Source organism: Podarcis liolepis (assembly GCF_965112155.1).
Source record: "Podarcis liolepis genome assembly, chromosome: 7".
Classification (NCBI taxonomy): Eukaryota; Metazoa; Chordata; class Lepidosauria; order Squamata; family Lacertidae; genus Podarcis; species Podarcis liolepis.
Genome location: NC_139561.1, coordinates 34,773,265 through 34,793,055, shown reverse-complemented (window position 1 = coordinate 34,793,055; position 19,791 = coordinate 34,773,265). Strand labels below are relative to the sequence as shown.

General features: G+C 44.4%; 1 protein-coding gene and 1 long non-coding RNA gene across 2 annotated transcripts in view; both read right to left on the bottom strand.

Moving 5' to 3' along the window:
• LOC310711698 overlaps positions 1–19,791 on the bottom strand; it is a 264,847-nt gene that overhangs the window by 96,034 nt on the left and 149,022 nt on the right. The gene's annotated exons all lie outside the window — the stretch shown is intronic.
• GPT2 (glutamic--pyruvic transaminase 2) overlaps positions 155–19,791 on the bottom strand; it is a 27,308-nt gene continuing 7,671 nt past the window's right edge. The window contains exons 2-11 of the mRNA XM_083513685.1: positions 15,465–15,554; positions 14,197–14,305; positions 9,640–9,773; positions 6,665–6,908; positions 6,131–6,210; positions 5,910–6,046; positions 4,611–4,785; positions 4,070–4,225; positions 3,360–3,472; positions 155–3,234 (exon numbers count right to left, since the gene is read on the bottom strand). Coding sequence (XP_083369811.1) covers positions 3,144–3,234; positions 3,360–3,472; positions 4,070–4,225; positions 4,611–4,785; positions 5,910–6,046; positions 6,131–6,210; positions 6,665–6,908; positions 9,640–9,773; positions 14,197–14,305; positions 15,465–15,554 — 1,329 coding nt within the window. The 3' untranslated portion in view covers positions 155–3,143. The remainder of the gene's footprint in view (positions 3,235–3,359; positions 3,473–4,069; positions 4,226–4,610; positions 4,786–5,909; positions 6,047–6,130; positions 6,211–6,664; positions 6,909–9,639; positions 9,774–14,196; positions 14,306–15,464; positions 15,555–19,791) is intronic.

Here is a 19,791-nt window from a genome sequence, read left to right as displayed (position 1 = left end):
AAACACCTGTGGCAGATTTTACTCTCCTCTATAAGAGCCTTGCTGCATCAGACCAACTCTCTAACTCTATATATGCTTCTTATGTTCCTAAGTGTCAGCTGTGAGAAAGGCTTCTAGAAAACTCATTAAAATATAGAAAGCACCACAACAAAAGTTTCCAACCATTCTTTTATTTAATTTTTTGAAGTTGTAGGTACGTTTAAAAAGTCATCCGAAGAACAGCATGAGGAGCACCTGTAGGAAATGTGAACCTACGAGCATGCATCACAATGTTTAGATATTGCCTTACTCATTAAGGACGTACATTTTTAAAAAAGAGAACAAAAACTCAGTGTAGTAACATTCTCCACCTGCAATCTCGAAACCGTTTATTTGGGAATTGCATCCACTGAGGTCCACTCTGGAATAGATTCCAAGGATGACCACCTTGCCTCCAGGACAACCAAGTTCAATTTTAGCAGCTCATCACTTACTTACAAATGTGCCAAATCAACTGTGGAAGGATCGTACCATTTCTCAAAAGATGCAGGAAAAAACAACAACAAGCCCATTCATTCTCCCTCGGCGTACCAGAAATCAAAAGGCACCGTAACAGTGTTTAGAAAACACAAAGGTAGGTAGGTCAGGATCCTTGATTTAATAACTAAACCTCTAAGGATTCCTGCTCCCATTTTTATAAAGGCAGGAAGCAACAGGTGTGGGAGGAAAAAGCAAACCTTTTAAAACATCCCTGCAAAAAGAGTTATTTAGAAACATGTAAACCTTGCATTGTTTCCAGGAACACTGGGTGTAAACACAAGGTAAATAGAAAACCCACTGGCTTGTTAAGACTACAAATACTACCCTTCCCTCCCACCCTTCCCAAACCCAAGGGGGGAATAAAAATTACAAAAGTATATAAAAATATATAGTAATCACGAGTAGCGCACAGAATTCTCTTGCACTGTATGTTCAATGACGGCCCTTCCCAAGCAGTGAGCCCGAAGCCAGATTTCAGGGAGGGAAAGTGCAATTCCTTTTTTTGTTTAAACTGCAGTGTTCCAAGAGTGAAACATGCTAGTTTTCAGTAGTTCACATAATCAATGCTTAGGAAACCGTGCCAAGCAGTTGCATCAGCAAGCTGAGTGTTCTGTTCATTCAGCATTCCGATATCCCCATCCTTGTCAGTAAAATGGTAGGTTTAAGGGGACAAAAATGCAGAAAATACGTTTCTGCTGCTCTGGGATGGCAATGTGTCCATTTAGAATTAATGCCACCCATAAGACACAATTGTTTGCCCCTCTGGAATTCAACTCAGCAATATGGTCAAGTACGCAGGGTAATCTGCAGTCGTAATTGCTTTGTTCACATGGACCATTCTGGAAACTTGGGTCAGCAACAGCAGCAGTCCCAAAAAAAGTTACGCCAGGTTTATGTACACAGGAGCCAACTCCTAGGGGCCAAGGGGCCTTTGCTCCCCCACAATAAAATATTTGAGGGGGCCAGCCCACCCCACAAGTTGCTAGGCATTGCCATTCAAACGATGTGCATCGTGTGATTATGTGTGGCAGGGCTTACCTGCTCCCCCAATATTGAAATTGGCACCCCTATTTATGTTCAAGACTGAGATGGATTAATGGGGGAGGAAATGGTACTTTCACACTGTATCGTAAAATGAAGCCCAGTTGGACCAACACGGGAGACTCTTAGATCTACTGTAGGAGAGCAAAGTGTCATGAACCTGGGCGATAGTAGCAGTCAGGCAGTCCACTCCACTCTGGATAGCCATGCTAAATAGCCTACTGGCATTCTTGCAATCTCATTTTCACTTCTACTTCTTAGAAGAGAAACTCAGCCCGTGTGACATACCTTGGAGAAAATGCCTGTCTTTCTGAGGCTAGAAACAAAAGAAACAGCCATGGGATAGCAATTTTCACAGAACTTCCAGTTGCCTGTTCAGGTTGAAATAGCAGCCCTGAGAGGGGGCTGAATATTTAGGCAAGATTATACTACCAGATTGGACCCTTTCTCACTGTGACATTTCCACATTCCTTCAACGTTGGACCTTATTATTATCAGTCAGTGATCAACATATGCTTATTTTTTGCAGAGTATGTTGTTGAACAAAATTGGCAGATCATTTCGCACATAGGAAAATGCTCCCTCTGGTATCGGCATCTTGTATTTATTTGCTACCATGCTGAGGTGCATTCCAATTTATAGCTAAGAAGCGTCTCCTTTGCTTAGCTAATTTACTCAATATCTACATTCTAAAGCAGCACCTAGCCAAATGAAAGGAGGATAGTTCTGTGTCCTGATTATAGCAGTTCCACGCCTCCCTCTTATAGGCTCTCAATTTTATTTATTTAGATCATACTTGTGATTCTTTTCCATGCAAAGACCATGACTGGCATCAGTTCACATGCTGGGGCAGTCTAGTCTGGGTTCACTAGGTTCTCAGAGAATAAATTTGGGGCATTTCTTAAATCCTGAAACAGAAAGGAATGACATACCTAATGCCCACAGCATGGTATAGTGCTCAAATGTTGAGTCTGAACAGGACATCCACCACAAAATGTATCTGTTGCAGCCTTGCTTAGGCCAAGGAGAACGGCACAACAGTTTACACAAACCATATTATACCCAATTTACTGGAAGCATGCAGCTTTTAAAATATGGAAGATAGAAGGGGATGCCTTGTTAAAATACACAAAGTAAGGGATTTTTTTTAATTCTATAGAAGGGTGTTTATTGACACTCAATTGCCAGCTTAGTTAAATTTTGCTTTCATATTTAAGACCAAAGGTAAATTTTGTAGGGTTGCTGTTTCGAAATAGGAAAATTCTCGATGAGAATTATTGGAACTATTACTATCTTTTTTTTCAACAGACCAGCCAGCCACACAAGCTAAGAAATAAAAATTGAGTCAAGGCACTCTTTCCCCCGCCCCCCAATTCTTGCCCTTATTTCCATTTCTTTCCATGAAATTAAAGCAACAGTACACACTCAGGCTGGAGGTACGCAAATTTCATAGCTGGGCTCTAGCCGTTCTAGTGTGGATTTGATTGATTAAAAGAAGACAAAGAACATTTTCCCCTCACAGCTTTGTTTGGATTTCTCTTCTGGAAAGAGAGAGCGAGAGCAGAAGAGAGTCTTAATTTTGCTTAAGAGTACTCTTTGAGAAACTTTATGTGGAAGTCTTTCACTTTCTCCAGCAAGATCTTTAGCTTCTCTACCGGAGGGAGAATGGTCATCCTGGGGAAACAGGAGGGAAAAAAGTATTATAAAATGACTTTTAGAAGCATGGAGACCATGTCATCAAAAAGAAAGAAAATTTAATTCAGCTGCTGAGACTGCAGCATGCTTTGTCAACCCTGTACCTAAAGTGGTAAGTGCCTTCTCTTTGGCCAAAGCCACTTCCAGGAACAACACAGATCCCTGTTTCCTCCAGAAGTTTCATACAGTAGAACATGTCAGGAGCCATTTTATGAACCTGCAGAAATAAAAACGATGTAATAATTAGAAACTAGAGAGTGAATAGCAAGTCCCATTTTCATGGAATCATAGAGCTACAAGAAACCTCAGCAGCCACCTAGTCTATTGAGCAGTTACGTTCCTTTCATTATAAAAAAGGATGCTTCCAAATACTTTTATCTGTTCATCTATCTGGCAAAGCTAAAGTTGGTCACACCAGGGACTGTCAACTTGTCCCTGTGTTTCTTTAACAGCTGTTTGACAGACATGAATCAGACGGGTGGTGTGTTCACCACAATGTTTCCATAAACATTATTATTGATTGTCAAAGGACCAATATCGAAGGGTAGGAATATAATCATACTAGTGTGCTACAGGTGGCCCAAGATGAGATCCTGCAAATCCAGGACACGCCACCCCTGTTGAGTAATGGAGCTTCAGGAAAATTCAATTTAGCTCCTGTAAAAAAAGTACTGATGTCTCCCCAAAGCAGTATAGCAGCTCCAGAAAAGCAACAAAGCTCCCCTGGCCTGGAGAATGGCTCCTCCAAAACTGGAATGGCAACAATTGTACAGCTGCAGCAAAAGTAAGAGCAGAGGTTGGGGAGAAGTCTCACCTTTGCTACCTCGATGGCCTTGGAAGGGATGAAGATTCGTGGAAAAGCATACATAGCCCCCTGAAGAGGGTTGCAGTGAATCCCCGGTACTTGATTGAACATGTCTTCTGTCAGTTTGGCTTTTTTGGCGAGGTTGTTCAAGACAGACTCTTTTTCCTGATTTGAGGGGAAACACACAGCAACATCACACCAAAGGCAAAGGAACTATGTACAACAGAAATGGCTTGTGTTGCCCTGCAGTTCCTCTCTTCCTTAGGGTGGTGCTTCTCAAAACTTCTGAGCACAGCCCTACGCTTTCTAAACTTCCTAGGCCTTCTGTCATCCTCCTCCCACCCCACCCTGCCGAGCAACACAAACCACCTTAGTTTGACAGATGTGTGCAAAGGGAGCTTTGGTGAAGTGTTGTGTATCCCAGCACTGAATATAAGAATCTGCATGTGGATTCAGGAGATGCAGGTATCACTTTAGCTTCCCTCTCATGCTTGTCATTCTGATTCTCTTGTTATTACTGCACAAGGTAGATGTAGACACACACACACACCTTGATGAACTGTGCATACGATTCCTCCCCAGGTACAGGAGGATTCACGACAATATCCATGGCTGCTTGACCTGAGACCGGCGGACACAGGCGGACTGACAGAAGCTTCACAAGTTGCCCTTTAATATCTGGGTGCAAGTTAATCACCTCCATGTAGCCGCCTCTGTAGCCACACCTGAGAAAAATGGGAGAGTCAGGAGGGTGGGGGTAGTGAATAGAAAAATAGAAAAATAGAAAAGGAGAAAAAACAACACATTCTGAAACTCTCAGGATGATGATAGCATTGTGTGTATTACATGCCAGCTGTTGCTTCTCAACACCTTGAACATTATTTGATTGAAAGGCAGGGTAGAAAAATCTTAAAATAAAACCAGTCCACTAGTATAAAACCTCAAGGAAGCGTTGAATTTTAGAACACAAGTGGGACAAATCTCAAGCCAAAGGGGTGTGTGTGTGTGTCCCAATGCATTGCCCTTGGGATGCTGTTGGACTCCAACTCCCAGAAGCCCCAGCTGATGGACTAAGGATGATGGGAGCTGCAACCCAGGAACATCTGGAGAGTACAGCAGATGTCAATTGGTATGTGGAGGTCATTAGCATCTTTAATGGGCAGTCATGAAGCAGCTGGAGCAGTGTCTGTACAGCCAAAGATGTTATGAATTCTCTCTCTTTTTTTTACTGTAGCTCAGTAAAATGGACAAGCCTTTTAAAAATAAAAACACAATTTACTTTTTTGAAAATATAGGGGGGAGAGTAAACAGAATAAAGTGGGATGGTGGAGGTGAAGTCCCTTACATGTAGGTGCATAGCTGCAGACCGCCATACATTTAACACACACGGCTGCCCCACAGAATCCTGGGAACTGTAGTCTGAAAGGGTGCCAGGAAGCACATGCCACCTGCGTGTGATTCCTAGCAACTGGCAATCGGGGCTTCAACAGTGGAGGATGAACATAGTCACCACAGCCAGTTGGTGGCCATCACTACTTCTTGTGGGGGGGAAACATCCAAGAAGCTGCGTGAAGGAGTACTTTCTTTTGTCTGCCCTGAATCTTTGAACATTCGGCTTCATTGAATACTCCCCAAATTCTAGTGTCATGAGAAGAGGGCGAAGTTGATTTGGCAAGACACCATCCTGCACTGACCTCAATAGCCCAGCAGGGAGCAAAGTGGGTAGAAACTCCTCTCTGGGAGTCAGTATGGTTGGGTGGACTAGAGAAACAAAGCTCCAGCTTATTGAGATACGAAGACCAGGACACAGTCATGGGGGGGGGGGGGAGGAGGCACTACGAAAACTTACTCGCCCATGTATCCTTTAGAGGTAGAATGAAAAGAAGCAAGCTCCACATTGTTACAGTAATCTGGTCCCATCTCATAAAGGATCTTTTTGAAGGAGTGAAACTGACAGCTCTCCGAGTAGACATTATCTTGATAAACCTGTAACCAGCAGAAAAAGGCACATGTATTCTTTGTTTATGAACAAAGTAAAAGATGTGGCCTGCAATTTAATGCTTTTATTACCTCATCAGCTAGAAGGAACAACTTCTCTTCCCAGGCAAAGTGGATCACATCTTCAATGCATTTTCTGTTTTGAACCTGACCTAAATTAGGAGGTGCGAGAGAAAACAGAGAGCTCTGTTTCATAAAAATCTGTAAGCAATAAATCTGTAATCTTTCAAACCCAGAAGAAAAAATAAAGGGTGTGTGTGTTCTGTTTTAAAGCCCTTTGCAAAAATGCTCATTGAAGCAGCCCGATGCTGCTCTAAGTAAGTGATGGGGGAGGAGAGACTCCTTGCTTCTCCCCCCTCCCCTCCATTAAAAGAGAAGCACACATCTGCTTCAAAGGGACTTTTTGCAAAGGGTCTTAACTCCCACTCATGAGCTGATGAGCGGGGATTTAATTTTGCTGCTTTGGCACGCAGCAAAGGCAGGATGAAAAGCTGTCCTCCTGCCCATCGCCTAACATCACCACTAATGTCACTTGATGGACAGGTGGGTGAAAAGTCATTAGAGAAGGAAAATTGCAGCATGAAGACAAAGAGGAGTTCTGCAAACCTGTGGGATTTCCAGGGTTGATGATGCAGAGGACCTTTGGATTGCAGTATGTTTTGGCTTCATTCAAGGAGCGGCGTAGTTCATTGACGTCTAGGGCCCAACAGTTCTCTTCGTCAAGGTAATAGTTGATCTGAATGGCATCCAATTCCGATATAGCAGCTGAATACAAGGGATACTGGGGGATTGGGATCATCACTCCAGTTCGGGATCTTCCACCCCCTGAGACAAGGATCTTTAGAATAGTCTGGAGGGAGAGGGAAAGGCAAAGGTTATTTAACAAGTTTGTGTTCCATTTCTCCCCTAAACAAATAAAAGAAAGCATCAACATTACAACAATATTTTGCAGGCTTTTCTAAAAAGTGCTTAAGTTTCTTCTTGAGTGTGTTTTTAAAACCAAGAGTGTTTGGGGAAGGGCAGTATAATAAGCCCTGTGGTTCATCTAGTTAGGGGTTGTCTACACGAATTTTCAGCAGCCCTCCAGGATTTAAGACAGGGGTTTCTCCCAGCCCCACCTGGTAAATGAACCAGGGATCTTCTGCTTACAAAGCACATGCTCCCCCACTAAGTTACAGGTGGAACTTTGGTCTGATCCAACCAGGTTCTTTTTATATTTGGAACACAGAGCAGAGATGGGGGAACCTCAGCCCCAGGGGCCAAATACTATCTGGCCCTTGGAACACCCCCCAAGCCACACCCCCTTACTGACCCTCCTTTTGCCCTCTCCTGGGGGTGTTTTTGCTTGGCTGGAGTGAGCCCTTGAACTCTCTTGCTGGCTTGGATGGGCACAGGCCATGCCAAATCCTCCAAAATAATGATCCACCACTGAGCTCCCGCTGAATTTGATTAATTGCAGGCTTTTAGGGATAATGAATCTAAAGAAGCGATTCCTGCTTCTCCAAGAAGAAAAGGAGCAAGTGCGGCCAAGTACAGAGATGTGTGCCGTTTCTGGCAATGCTTCACAAAAGCAGCTAGTAGTCCACCTCGATCCGCTGCCAACCCAGAGGCCAAGAACACTGGGTGAATCAATAAAACTGCAGGCCCAACAGTGCTGCAATACCAAACTGTGCCAGGCGATGGCATTTTCATTAAGGTGTTTTTTTTTTGTTTTTTTTTTGCAAGGCAGCCAAAATGCCTGAATGTATAAGCAGGATGGGGAAGTGGGGTGTAGGATTTCAAAGTTACATATTGACAGACTCCCCATTTGCAGCAAACCTACGCCACCCTATAGATACTGAAGCCGAGGTGGGTTTCCTGCTGAAGGTCAACAAATATTGCACTGGCACTATTTCACCCACTTGGGTTGCCAATGTTAGTGGGAGGGAAGGGGGCGAGGTCTGGGGGAGGAGATCTTGTACCATGTTTAACTATGCGTTATGTCCTTTAACCATGGGTCCCTATGCAACTCACACCACCCACAGACAGCTTAGGCAATGGTCAGAAATGATGGGGGACCCAAGGTTGAAGAGCATTAGTTTATAGAATAAAGGAATTTCCCCCTCAATGTGCCAAACAAAATCAGTCCCCCCCCACAACGGTCCTTGTTTTGGTTGTTAGATCAAGCCAGGCCACTGACACACAAGCAGGGCCTTGATCTTGTTTTTCAGGAGAGAAACCTTGCAAGCAGGGCCTCCACATGAACAGGTCCTGACATAGACGCCTTTCATTCCTTTGAAATGCCTGGGGCCAGAGAGACAAAGAACTGAAGCAATTATATGGGGGGGGGGGAATGATCATAAACAGAGAGAAGAACGCCCGTCCACTTCTGCACCATATGAAGGCCGCAGCTAGAAATTTCAAAACTAGGACTATTTCTTTGCCCATCTCATCCCTTGTATGGCTGCTTCTATATTCCTTCTCCCCTTCATCTCCTCTTTTCTCTCTGGACAACTGCAAAACAAATATTCAAATCCTGCAGAAGCTCAGAAGTTGCTGTCAGAGTAACGTGTGCTGTCCAAGTATAGCTCGGCAGAGCGTGAGACTCTTAATCTCAGCACCATGGGTTCGAAACCCACATTAGGCAAAAGATTCCTGCATTGCAGGGGGTTGGACTAGATGGCCTTCGTGGTCCCTCCCAACTCTACTATTATAGGAATCTAGGGATTTATGTACAGTACATTCACTCAGGCTATGCCGCTCATGCCAAGCAATAGGTTTGTATTTTATATGGCCAGAGTACACCCAGCTTGGGGTCTCAATGTCTAGAGCTAGTGGGGTGTAGGTGTTAGGAGACTGGACTAGGACAGGGAAACTTTTTAAGCCTGAGGGATGCAGTTCCTTCTGGGCAGCCTTCCAGGGCCACATACCAGTGCTGAGCAGGGACCGAGGCAAAAAATAATAATGGGTGGAGCAATGAATGTAAATTTTTCCTTTGTACAGTAGGCTAACGTCTACACATACTCACACACCCCTCTCTGTCCAGGGAAGTAGGAGGCGTCATCAGAGTTCAAGAGTGCATTTCATCCAGGCAAAAAATACTTGAGGAGGGCATGATGGGAGAGAGCATGAGGCTTGAGGGCAAAACAGAGAGGCCTGGAAGAGCCCACTCAGCCTCTGGGCCTGAGGTTCTCCACTTCTGGGCTAGGGCCCTGGCCACCAGCGTTCAAATACGAAACTCACTGGGCGACCTCAAGGCCAGTCTCAGCCTATTATTTATCATGTTATGACGATAAAACATATATACTACCTCAAGTTCCTTGGAGGAAAGAAGGGATATAAATATAAATATAATGATTTTACTGCAGTTTTATCCCACCTTTGCTGCAAGGAGCTGAAGGGAAGGTTCTCCCCCGCCACTTAATCCCCACAACAACCCTGTGAGGTAAGTTAGGCTGAGAGACAGTGACTGGCCCAAGGTCACCAAGGGAGCTTGATAGCTGAGTGGGGACTTGAACCCTGGGCTCGCAGGTCCTAGTCTGACACTAACCACCAAACCACACTATCATAAGAACAATAATATATTAAAAAACAAAACATACAGCAATACCGTCGCTAGCTCCCGTTGTCAGGTATATGTTCTCTGGATCTGCAGGAACGCCTCCATCCCGTCGCTCAATGTAGGCTGCAACATCTTCACGGATACAGTTCACCCCTTGGCTGGCACTGTAGGAACCTGTAAGGGAAATGGGGTCATCATTAGAGATTTGCACTCAGTCAAGCAGAAACATTTGCAATCCCAGAACAGGTTTGTCACTAAGATGTCCAGAACAAAACTCAGCCACCCTTCAAAATCCACTCTGAATTTTGCAGTGCAGCTCCCCAGCCAGGTAGTGTGTACTAAAACAAACAAACGAAACACACTCATAAAAATATTAGTGAAAACAGACCAAAGTTATATTAGGAAAAACTACTTGCAAAAAAGGGGAGGGTATTAGGCAAAACTGCATACAAAAATGGATAAGAGGAAAGATTTGCACAAAAATGCTGAGAAATTTTCCTGATAACTTTAAAAAAACAAACCTAACAGATAATGGTAATGTGGAGAACCAAACTTAAGTGTAAAAATGAGAAATTAAAAACCATGAGAAAACACGAAATTGGCAAATTTGCCTATCCCTACTACCGGCCCATTTCTTTTCCTTTGAAATGTTTAGAGGCAGAGGCAATCCTAATCACACTTGTGCAAGTGGCTCTTCTGCTTACCCGTTTTCAAATGCATGGGTAGGTTTTCCTAGTAGGAAGAGCTGTAACAACGGCTCTTCCATGTTAACTCTCTGCATCACCTTTACTACCAAGTCAGTTATGAGCACATGCCTGAGAGATGCAGATCAACTCATCCAGCAGCCTACTTATAGCTAAGAAGGCCCTGCAGTCTCCATAGCAGAATGCATTCAATAAGCTGTGTACTTGTCTCTTCCTTCTCCATCAACCATGAGTCCCAATACCTTCAATTAATCTCGAAGGAGGCTGCCTTTCCTTTCTTTTGTGAGCACAGCCAGCCTAGGATGAAAGACCTGCTTTTTAGTACCAAGCACAACAGTTACCACACACAATACAGTGGTACCTCGGGTTAAGTATTTAATTTGTTCCGGAGGTTCTTAACCTGAAACCGTTCTTAACCTGAAGCACCACTTTAGCTAATGGGGCCTCCTGCTGCTGCTGTACTGCCGGAGCATGATTTCTGTTCTTATCCTGAAGCCAAGTTCTTAACCCAAGGTACTATTTCTGGGTTAGCAGAGTCTGTAACCTGAAGCGTATGTAACCCGAAGTACCATTGTACTTGTGGTACTAGGATGGCTTTGTATAGGAACTAACTAACTGAGACTCTGCATTCAAGTAGTGTGCCTGTGATACTAGCAGAGCTAAGGCTGCTACTTACCAGTTTCTAGCATCACAGGGACTAGAAACTTCCTTGTGAAAAAAACTTTTGCTTTTTTCCCCCTGGGTCAGACAAAGAGACTCCTCATTACACAGCAAAGAGAGACGGGAACTGGCTGGCTTCCCTCTCACACAGTCGCACTTCCTTATAGATCTAGTTAAACTAGTTTCAAAATTGAATCAATATTAGGCAAATCTTTATGGTCTAGGAAGTTGTGCACGAGTGGGAGTGGAAGGACAGAGAACACAAAGGCAAGCATTTGCTACGTGGCTACTTAAAATCAGCCCAGCAGGGGATTTTATCTGCCAGCTGGCCAAGGTTATTGAAGTTCAGATTTACTGTTGAGCAACAGGGAGTATTTAATGTGCAGCTTTTAAATTTTCTTGCTGTATCTCATTAAGAAATTACTGTTCAGCCATCCTCCAGACGCAGGTAGCAGTCTTAGAAGGAGGCTCTTATCTCTCATGGGGGATAAGACAAAACAAACAAACCCACACGGAACTTATGAACCTTCACCACTTGTCCAATGCCAAGGTTTCTGAGCACATCCTGGTCATCAAGACACAACATGTCTGCTTATCAGTGTGCTTTCAAAAAATGTTACATGCTGCTCTGGTCCTAGGGTATTATTCAGGAGTAAGCAGACTAGCACACAAAGTATTTACATCAGGAAAAAGCAGCAGCTGCAATGTCGTTTCTGCTTCAGTGAAAACAAAAATTGCTGTGGGATGGGGGCTGTGCTGATCTGGAAATGGTCCTTTTGGTTTTGTTTTTTTAAAAAACAAATAGCAATGTTCAGAATAGGCAGGATTGAAGCCATTAGAAGTGAGCCTATTGTAAGCTGCTAACGTTCCTTTATAATGGTTTAAAAAGATATTTTTGCAGTGAGATACATTGAAGGCCATCAAAGCGCTGGGAAATGCAAAATAAATAAATAAAAATGTCACATGCCAAACTAACTAAGAGCAGAGCTGCTAGTCAGAATTCAAGGCTGCCTACCACACACACACACATACACACACACACACACACAGAGAGAGAGAGAGAGAGAGAGAGAGAGAGAGAGAGAGAGGGAGGTGAGAAAGTCACTTCCCTATGGTGTGATCTCATTTGACTGTAGTATGCATGTGAATCCTGGAGCCAAATTGGTGTAGCCAAATGACGCGAGTCATTCCCACCTTTGTACTCCGTTTGGACAATGATCAGATGGAAATAATTAATGCAACTGACCTTCCCCATGATTCCTGTATTTGAGAGAATATGGCCGGTATGTGAAATCACACAAGAAAGTGGTGTGTGTGTGTGTGTGTGTGTGTGTGTGTGTGTGAGAGAGAGAGAGAGAGAGAGAGAGAGAGAGAGAGAGAGAGAGAGATATTTGCATGCAAGGTGCCAGGTTCAATCCCCAGCATCTCCAGCTGGAGCTGGGAGTTGTCCCCTGTCTGAAAACCCAGAACTCCTCTGCCAACTGGTGTAGACAATACTGAGCTAGATGGACCAATGTGTCCAATTCAGTATTAGGGAACTTCACATGTTCCCATCTGAAAAAAGACCTAGATTGACATTCTGAAGATAACAGAATCTGAAAGGGTATGTTCACATATCCCAATCCAGGCAAAACTAAAATTTGGGCTGGTGCTGATTTCACAGTATGTAAAAGGAGTTAACAGACCTTTGGCAATTAGCCACATTTACACTGGAAATACCCAAGCGTGAATGTATCTTTTATTCCATGACAACTCTGCTTTGTGCTTGTTGCTTTTCACAGGTCGTGAATGGATTCCGGATTGGCTGGCTCCTACAGCCCAGTCTGTTAATGCACAAAAAGCCTTCAAGTGATTTCATGAAAAGGAAAGCAGTCAACAGAAAGGAAGGAGGCCAAGCACAACCTAGAAGAACAAGCAAGGCAAACATACAGGCTGCCCCAACCTGGTGCTGCCCAGATAATTTTGGACTTCAACTCTCACCAGCCCCAAGCAATGGTTATGCTGGCTGGGGCCGATGGGAATTGTAGTCCACAGCATTTAAAGGGCACTAGGTTGGGGATGGCTGTGCCTCAGAACAATATAAAAATATTCAAAGGAAACAGGGAGCAGCACTGAATGTTATCTAATGCAAGTGACTGTACTTCCCTCGCCCTTGATTGGTCCTGCCAAATGTCAAGTAGGCTCTTATCACACAAAAATTAGCGAACAGCTCTTTTATTTTAATTATGCCTCTAGTCATGCCATGATAACTCTCTTTTCCTGCCTGGAAAGGAAGTAATAAAGGCTGTCAGATTCTGAAGTTCTCAGTCATACCCTACAACAAAAGCACTACCTAGATAACAGCAGCATAAACACAATTTCTCTTAACTTTTCTTTGGGGTGGGGGGAAGAGTTATGGCACTGGGTTAAATTAGGCTGCAATTTTATGTACACCTGTTTGGGAATAAGTCACGTGGGACTTATTTCCCAATAAACCAGGCTGGGATCGAACTTAAATGCATGTAAGAGTGAGCCCCTGAGACTGTGTCATCTTTGAACACAGCAGGACTCACTATTGAGATGTGCATAAGACAGTATTGTTGGCCTCGTATTTACTTGGGCTCCCTATTCCTGAGGAGGACAGGCTTGAGCAAACTCTATGCAATGGGAATTCTGTTTTGCCTGATTTTCCTGTTTGCAGGAAAGTTAATTCATCTGAACATGGCTTGAGCCTAAAAGGCTTTTTGGTCTGCAAGAAAACAAAGAATAAGCAAAGAGGAGTTGGCTACATGATGCAACTATGTACAGCGTCTCACAAAGCTTTCAGAAGTAATTCTGCCACTTTCATCTCTCTAACCCAGGGAACTCTGGAATGGGAAGTCTGTGAAGGGGGAATAGGAGTCTCCTAACAATTCTCAGCACCGTTAACCAACTACAGTTCCCAGCAGCCTTTTGGAAGAGAAGTCACAGCTGTTTAAAGTAGTACAATACTGATGTAAATGCATAGTGCAAATGAGGCCCAGGAAAGAAAATACACAAAGTTGTCAACACTACCCAAACTGGTGTGCAGATTGTGGAAGGTTGGGTAAGAAAAGGCATGCACATTGATAAAATGTGCATGGAAAAAATGATTTGGATGTTCTCCTTTCTTTAAAAGTCCAAAGAAATATGGCTGTATACTAACACCCTATGATTAAAACCATTGCCATGGAAGATCTATAATTTAAATTAAATTAGTAATATGAGAGGAGTACCTAAGCTGTTCCCTCCGCAACCCTGCAAGATTCGTCTCGCTCTCTTCTTAGAGTCCTCTGGGAAGCTTGGGCTGTCCAACAGGTTTGGGTACGTACAAAGTGCAACTACCTACATGGTTGAGAAAAAACAAAGCACACAAAAACTGGTTTTCAAACATGAAAAAAACCTCACTGCTACTGAACATTCCTTGTTCTATTTTCAAACATCATTTTTCAACCTTCCTCCATTACCTAAAGTACCTGGTAGGTTTCAAATCAGGACCGCTGCTTAGTTTTTAAGTCAGAAAGGTCATAAAAAACCCCCAAAAAAGTCCCTTAGGATTTGCCCGTAAAGTCTGGCAGCTCCAGAATGATCAATGACAGCTGATCAATAGGCACCAGGGCCTTAATGCTAACACAAGCAGCTTTTCAGAGATCAGGGTGTGTGTGTTTTTTGAGGGTGGTAGCTGCTTGCCCTTGTCTTAGGGCAGAGATCAGCAATGTGTCATCCACAAGGACACACACATACAACTGCAGAGGCTTTCCCTGGTGCCAACAGGGTTCCTCCTCCTCCAACTCCAACTGGGCTTGAAGTGCTTCGGTTGTAGCATAGGCTGTGATTTGTGCTCGGTGGAGAGATATTTGTGTGTGGTGCCAACAGCAATTTCTCCAGTTTGCAAAAGAACCCATGGGGTGTAGTGGTTAAGACCACTGGACTAGGGTCTGGGAGACCAGGGTTCAAATCCACACTTGGCCATGAAGCTCACTGGGGAACCTAGGGCCAGTCACTGTCTTTCAGCCCAGCCTACCTTACAGGGCTGTTGTGAGGGGAAAATGGGAAGAGGAAAATCTTGAGCTCCTTGGAGGAAAGGTGGGGTATAACTAATAATAATAATAATAATAATAATAATAATAATAATGTGCCCATGAGTCCAAACAGGTTGGCAAGCTCTGGATTAATGCTTGAAAACGGCACAGCCTCTAGCCTAGCCTTCCTTTTTTGACAGCAGCTCAAACTGCAGCAAGTGTGAATTGATTACATCTGAATCCCACTTTGCTTCCATAGAAGTCAAGGCCTCCTAGTCTTCTATCCAGGTACCTCCTTGGCTTCTGCAAAACAACGCTGCCCTCGTAAATCCGAGCAGGATGGGGACAAAACTAGAATGAGTTCGCTCTAATTGTCATTGGTGAGTCTACTGGCTGTTGGGAGCCCTGCCTCCTGCTCTACCAGTTGCAATGGGCACCAGCAACCACTGGGAGAGCCTGCAATGGCTTGAGAACTATCGTACCTGACGAAGGAAGGTGATGGGCTGTTGACCCATGGCGTGTGCGTCCCCAATGTTGGCCTTGATGACCTCCGTGAAAGGCTTTTTGATCCCCTAAGAGGAGAAAGCACATGAGCAGTACATCAAAGCTCTATTCAGATACAGCAGATTGGAAGGACACACTGTATTGCTTTTTACATGCATTACCATTTGCAAAGGACGACGGCAACAAAACAACACTGACAAAGAACAGAAGAGAATCAAGGTGCTAGAAGTTTTGCCTACTGCTATCCAGGGTGAAAGAAGGAATTGTACCTGGTCCCCCACAAAAAGGCAGAAGCCCAGAGAGAAGAGTGTTTGAGTCAAGCCAGCACAGTGGGAAAACACTGGCTTTAAACCCTGCGCATTTGCAGCAAAACAAAAACCCTTGTAACACCTTTCTCAAAAGATGGTAGATTTGTGTCTCCTTACACAGATAATCTCAGAGTAGGGCAAATGTCACCTCTGAAGCAACCCTAAGACACCCCCCCCCCACTTCCATTTTCAAGTCCTGGGAAAAACACGTGGTTGGAGTGTCACATTTGAACTGGAAAGATGTGGATTCAAATCTCTGCTCATTCCAGCAGCAAGCTGGGTGGTCATGGGCAAATCACTGAGATATCACATTTCCAGTTCTCTAGTCTAGGTCATAGCTTGGAGGATCAGTAAAATGTCCTATGCTGACACATTCTCTTCACCCCTTGCAGGCCTGGTTTAATGAATAATATCCTGGCTTGACCAAACCACAAGAGTCCTGCAGGATCAGACCAAAGGTCTTTCTTACTCAGCCTTGTGTTTCCAACCATGACCAACTGACCGTTTCAGAAAAGCCCAGAATCAAGAACATAATGACAATAACTTTCTCCGGTTTTTCTCTCCTAGTAGTTGGTATGAAGAGGCATGGAGGAAAGAGCATCTCACCTGTTGGGGCAGAACTACAGCAGAAGCCTGCTGGCACTGGCATCACGGAAGAGAGGGGCATGGGTGAAACTAGAATGAAGATGGGGCTGCATGGACATCTGGCTGGACTGCAGGATTGGCTCTGCCAGTGTGCCCTTGCAGCCCCAACAATGCTTCCACCTCACCCCTCTGAGGAAGCAGTAGGGATGCTGGTGCATGGAGGCTATTGCTGCAGCTCTGCCTCACTGGATGACTAACACCACAGTTTGCAGTTACGGTGGAAACAGCAAACTATAGTTTGATCAAACCCTCCTTTCCAGGATTGCAAATCAGGATCAAACTGTGGCGTTTAATCATGAATTTTATTTACATTAAATAAAGAAGCTTGCTCAAATGACAGTTTTCCAATTAAAACAACAAGTGATCAAACCAGGAAGGAACACATGAACCACAGGGCTTGCTTCCCATCCTCCGAACCATAGTTTGTAGAATTGGAAACATGGAACCTATGAACAGCCACTGTTTCCAACCCTAGCCTGCCTCACAGATGCTGTCTGTTCAAATCAGCAGAGGTTCACCATGGTATCTTGAAAAGATCTTTCCCAAACCTGCCATGGGAAATCGAGCCACCCAATCTCTGGGCTAAACATGCAATCTTGTTAGTCACCTAAATTGACTTTTTGGGAAGCTGTCCTGACCCTATGCTTTGACAGAGGGTTATTTTTAATTATTTCCTTTTAGACTGAGCCTAAAACACAGGAACATAGGAAGCTGTCATATACTGAGGGAGACCATTGGTCCACCTAGCACAATTTTGTCAAAGCTGAGTGGGGGTGGTTCTCCAGGCTTTAAGACAGAGGTCTCTCAGCCCTACCAAGAGATGCAAGGGGTTGAATCTGGATCCTTCTGACTGCAAAACAGATGCAGACAAGAGCCATGGCCCTTTCCTGCTGCAGTAACTCTATACTGACCGACTAAGTATAAGGTAACTCTATACTGGCAATATAAGGAAAAGAATGTACTTTGGGCGTATTTTGAACAAGCAATGACGGAGACCAAAACTAGAAAAATAAGAGAGACAGCAAGTGGAAGATTTGGATGTCTTGCAAAAATTATAAAGAGAAAAGGGGGGAGGGATAATCTTTTACAAGCATTTTGCTGAGCACTGATTAACTAGACCTATCTGTTGCATGTTTATGCTGCGATTTCTTTTGTTTCTACAATCTCTTAGTTTCACACTGTGCTTGGTACAAGGACTTCTGATATTAAAAGTATTGACATACATTTGAAAGGTACGCCATGGCCCTTAATCCTTACAAGTTACAGCTCCAGTGTTGCTGCTTTTTCCTTTCCTTTCCTTTTTTGCCGGGAACAAACCTTTCCAAGAGAACATTTGGTGAGCGCTGGCTTGCCATCAAGCTCTCTTTATATTAAAATGAAGAACCCTGCTGAAAACATTTTGCTAAGCATATATATTTACAATATTCAGTCAGCCTGTGCAAAGATGTACAAAGGCCAAGCTTGTTCTCGGTCTCCCATCAAGAGTGACAAGGCTTGGAATTAAGGGAATGTTTTTGTTTTCCCAAAGAAAAACATCAGGCAACCCCTGGATATAGTTACTAAAGCAATGGCTGTCATGGATACAAGGTTAGAGAGGTTTGAAACATGGGGTTCAGGAAAGGGAGGATATGTTGTATTAGATGAAATAATTCAGGTCCTCATCCTGGTCCCATTACAAACAAAAGTAGAAAGGCTGTCCAGAAACTGACTGTGAATTGAAAAAACAACAGAACCACCACCCCAGGCAGGGATCTAATTTCATTTACACAGGGCATCTCAGAGAAAAGGTCTTCCTTGACATGAAAAATACCAGGGGGCTATTTGCTAAAACACAGCAGGCCTGCAAACCTTCCTACTGGCAGGGCCCCTGGCAAAAATCCAGGGTACGCAAGGCAGAAATCCAGTTGAAACTTCCCTCCCTGCCATACCAGAAGAGACTTAGCTTGTGCAATTCCTTCAAAACTGGCAACCTTGGAATAGAGTCAGTTGGCCATTTATCTGCAGGCTCTCTTTCCCATCGCCTCTAAGAAGTGACAACCAGCCCCTCCACTTATTTGGGGAGGTAAAAGGGCAACTAGGTCAGAAGGCTGGTTAGAGAGGAATTGCCCCCTCCCTCAAAAAGCACTCATAGGAACACAGGACAATATGTTCATCTAGCTCAGTACTGTCTACTCTGGCTGGCAGCAGCTCTCCAGGATTTCCATCAGAGGCCTCTCTCCCAGCTCTCACCTGGACATGCTGACTATTGAATATGGGACATTTTACACACAACGCAAGTAAGAACATAAGAGAAGCCTGATGGATCAAGGCAACAGCCTATCTTGTCCAGCATCCTGTTCTCTTAGTGACCAACCAGATGCCTATGGGAAGCCCAAAGGCAGGATTTGAGTGCAGCAGTACTCTCCCCACTTGACATTTCTAGCAACTGCTATTCAGAGGCACACTGCTTCTGAGAGTGCAGGTAAAACATAGCAATCTGAGTCTCTGAATACTAAGCACCTTTGATATAAGTAAAGGTAAAGGGACCCCTGACCATTAGGTCCAGTCATGGCCGACTCTGGGGTTGCGGCGCTCATCTCTCTTTATTGGCCAAGGGAGCCGGCGTACAGCTTCCGGGTCATGTGGCCAGCATGACAAAGCCGCTTCTGGCGAACCAGAGCAGCGCACGGAAACGCCGTTTACCTTCCTGCCGGAGCGGTACCTATTTATCTACTTGTACTTTGACGTGCTTTTCAAACTGCTAGGAGCAGGGACCGAGCAACAGGAGCGCACCCCGTCGCGGGGATTCGAACCGCCAACCTTCTGATCGGCAAGTCCTAGGCTCTGTGGTTTAACCCACAGCGCCACCCGCGTCCCTTTGATATATACATCGCAAAACTATATTAGGAAGCATGAAACTTGTGTCCAAACAACTATGCAAAGCATTGCTGCAACTGGCTGCAAACTTGGGAATAAAGAACCAGCAAACTCAGCTGGAGTCAACTTCCATGAAAATGTGCAAAGGACGGGGCTGTCAACCAACCTTCTTTTCCAGTAAGAGAAAACCAATTTAAGCACGAGTCAATTCAGCTTCATAACAGACCAATGCATCTTTTAAAGCTGTCCTCGGCTGTCCTTGTGGCACTTAAGCAACCACAAAATGTTGGCAGGCTGGCAGTGCGATCCTGCATGCATCTACTCAGAAGGAAGTCCCGCTAAGTTCAGTCTAACAGGGCCAGCCTGTACACACCTGTCTGGGGGTAAGACCCATTGAGCTCATTGGAGCTAACCTCTGATGGTGCAATCCTACACGCGCCTATGCAATCTCCTGTTATCAAACAGGTTCACCGCAGATGCAACTGTCCTGCTTGTC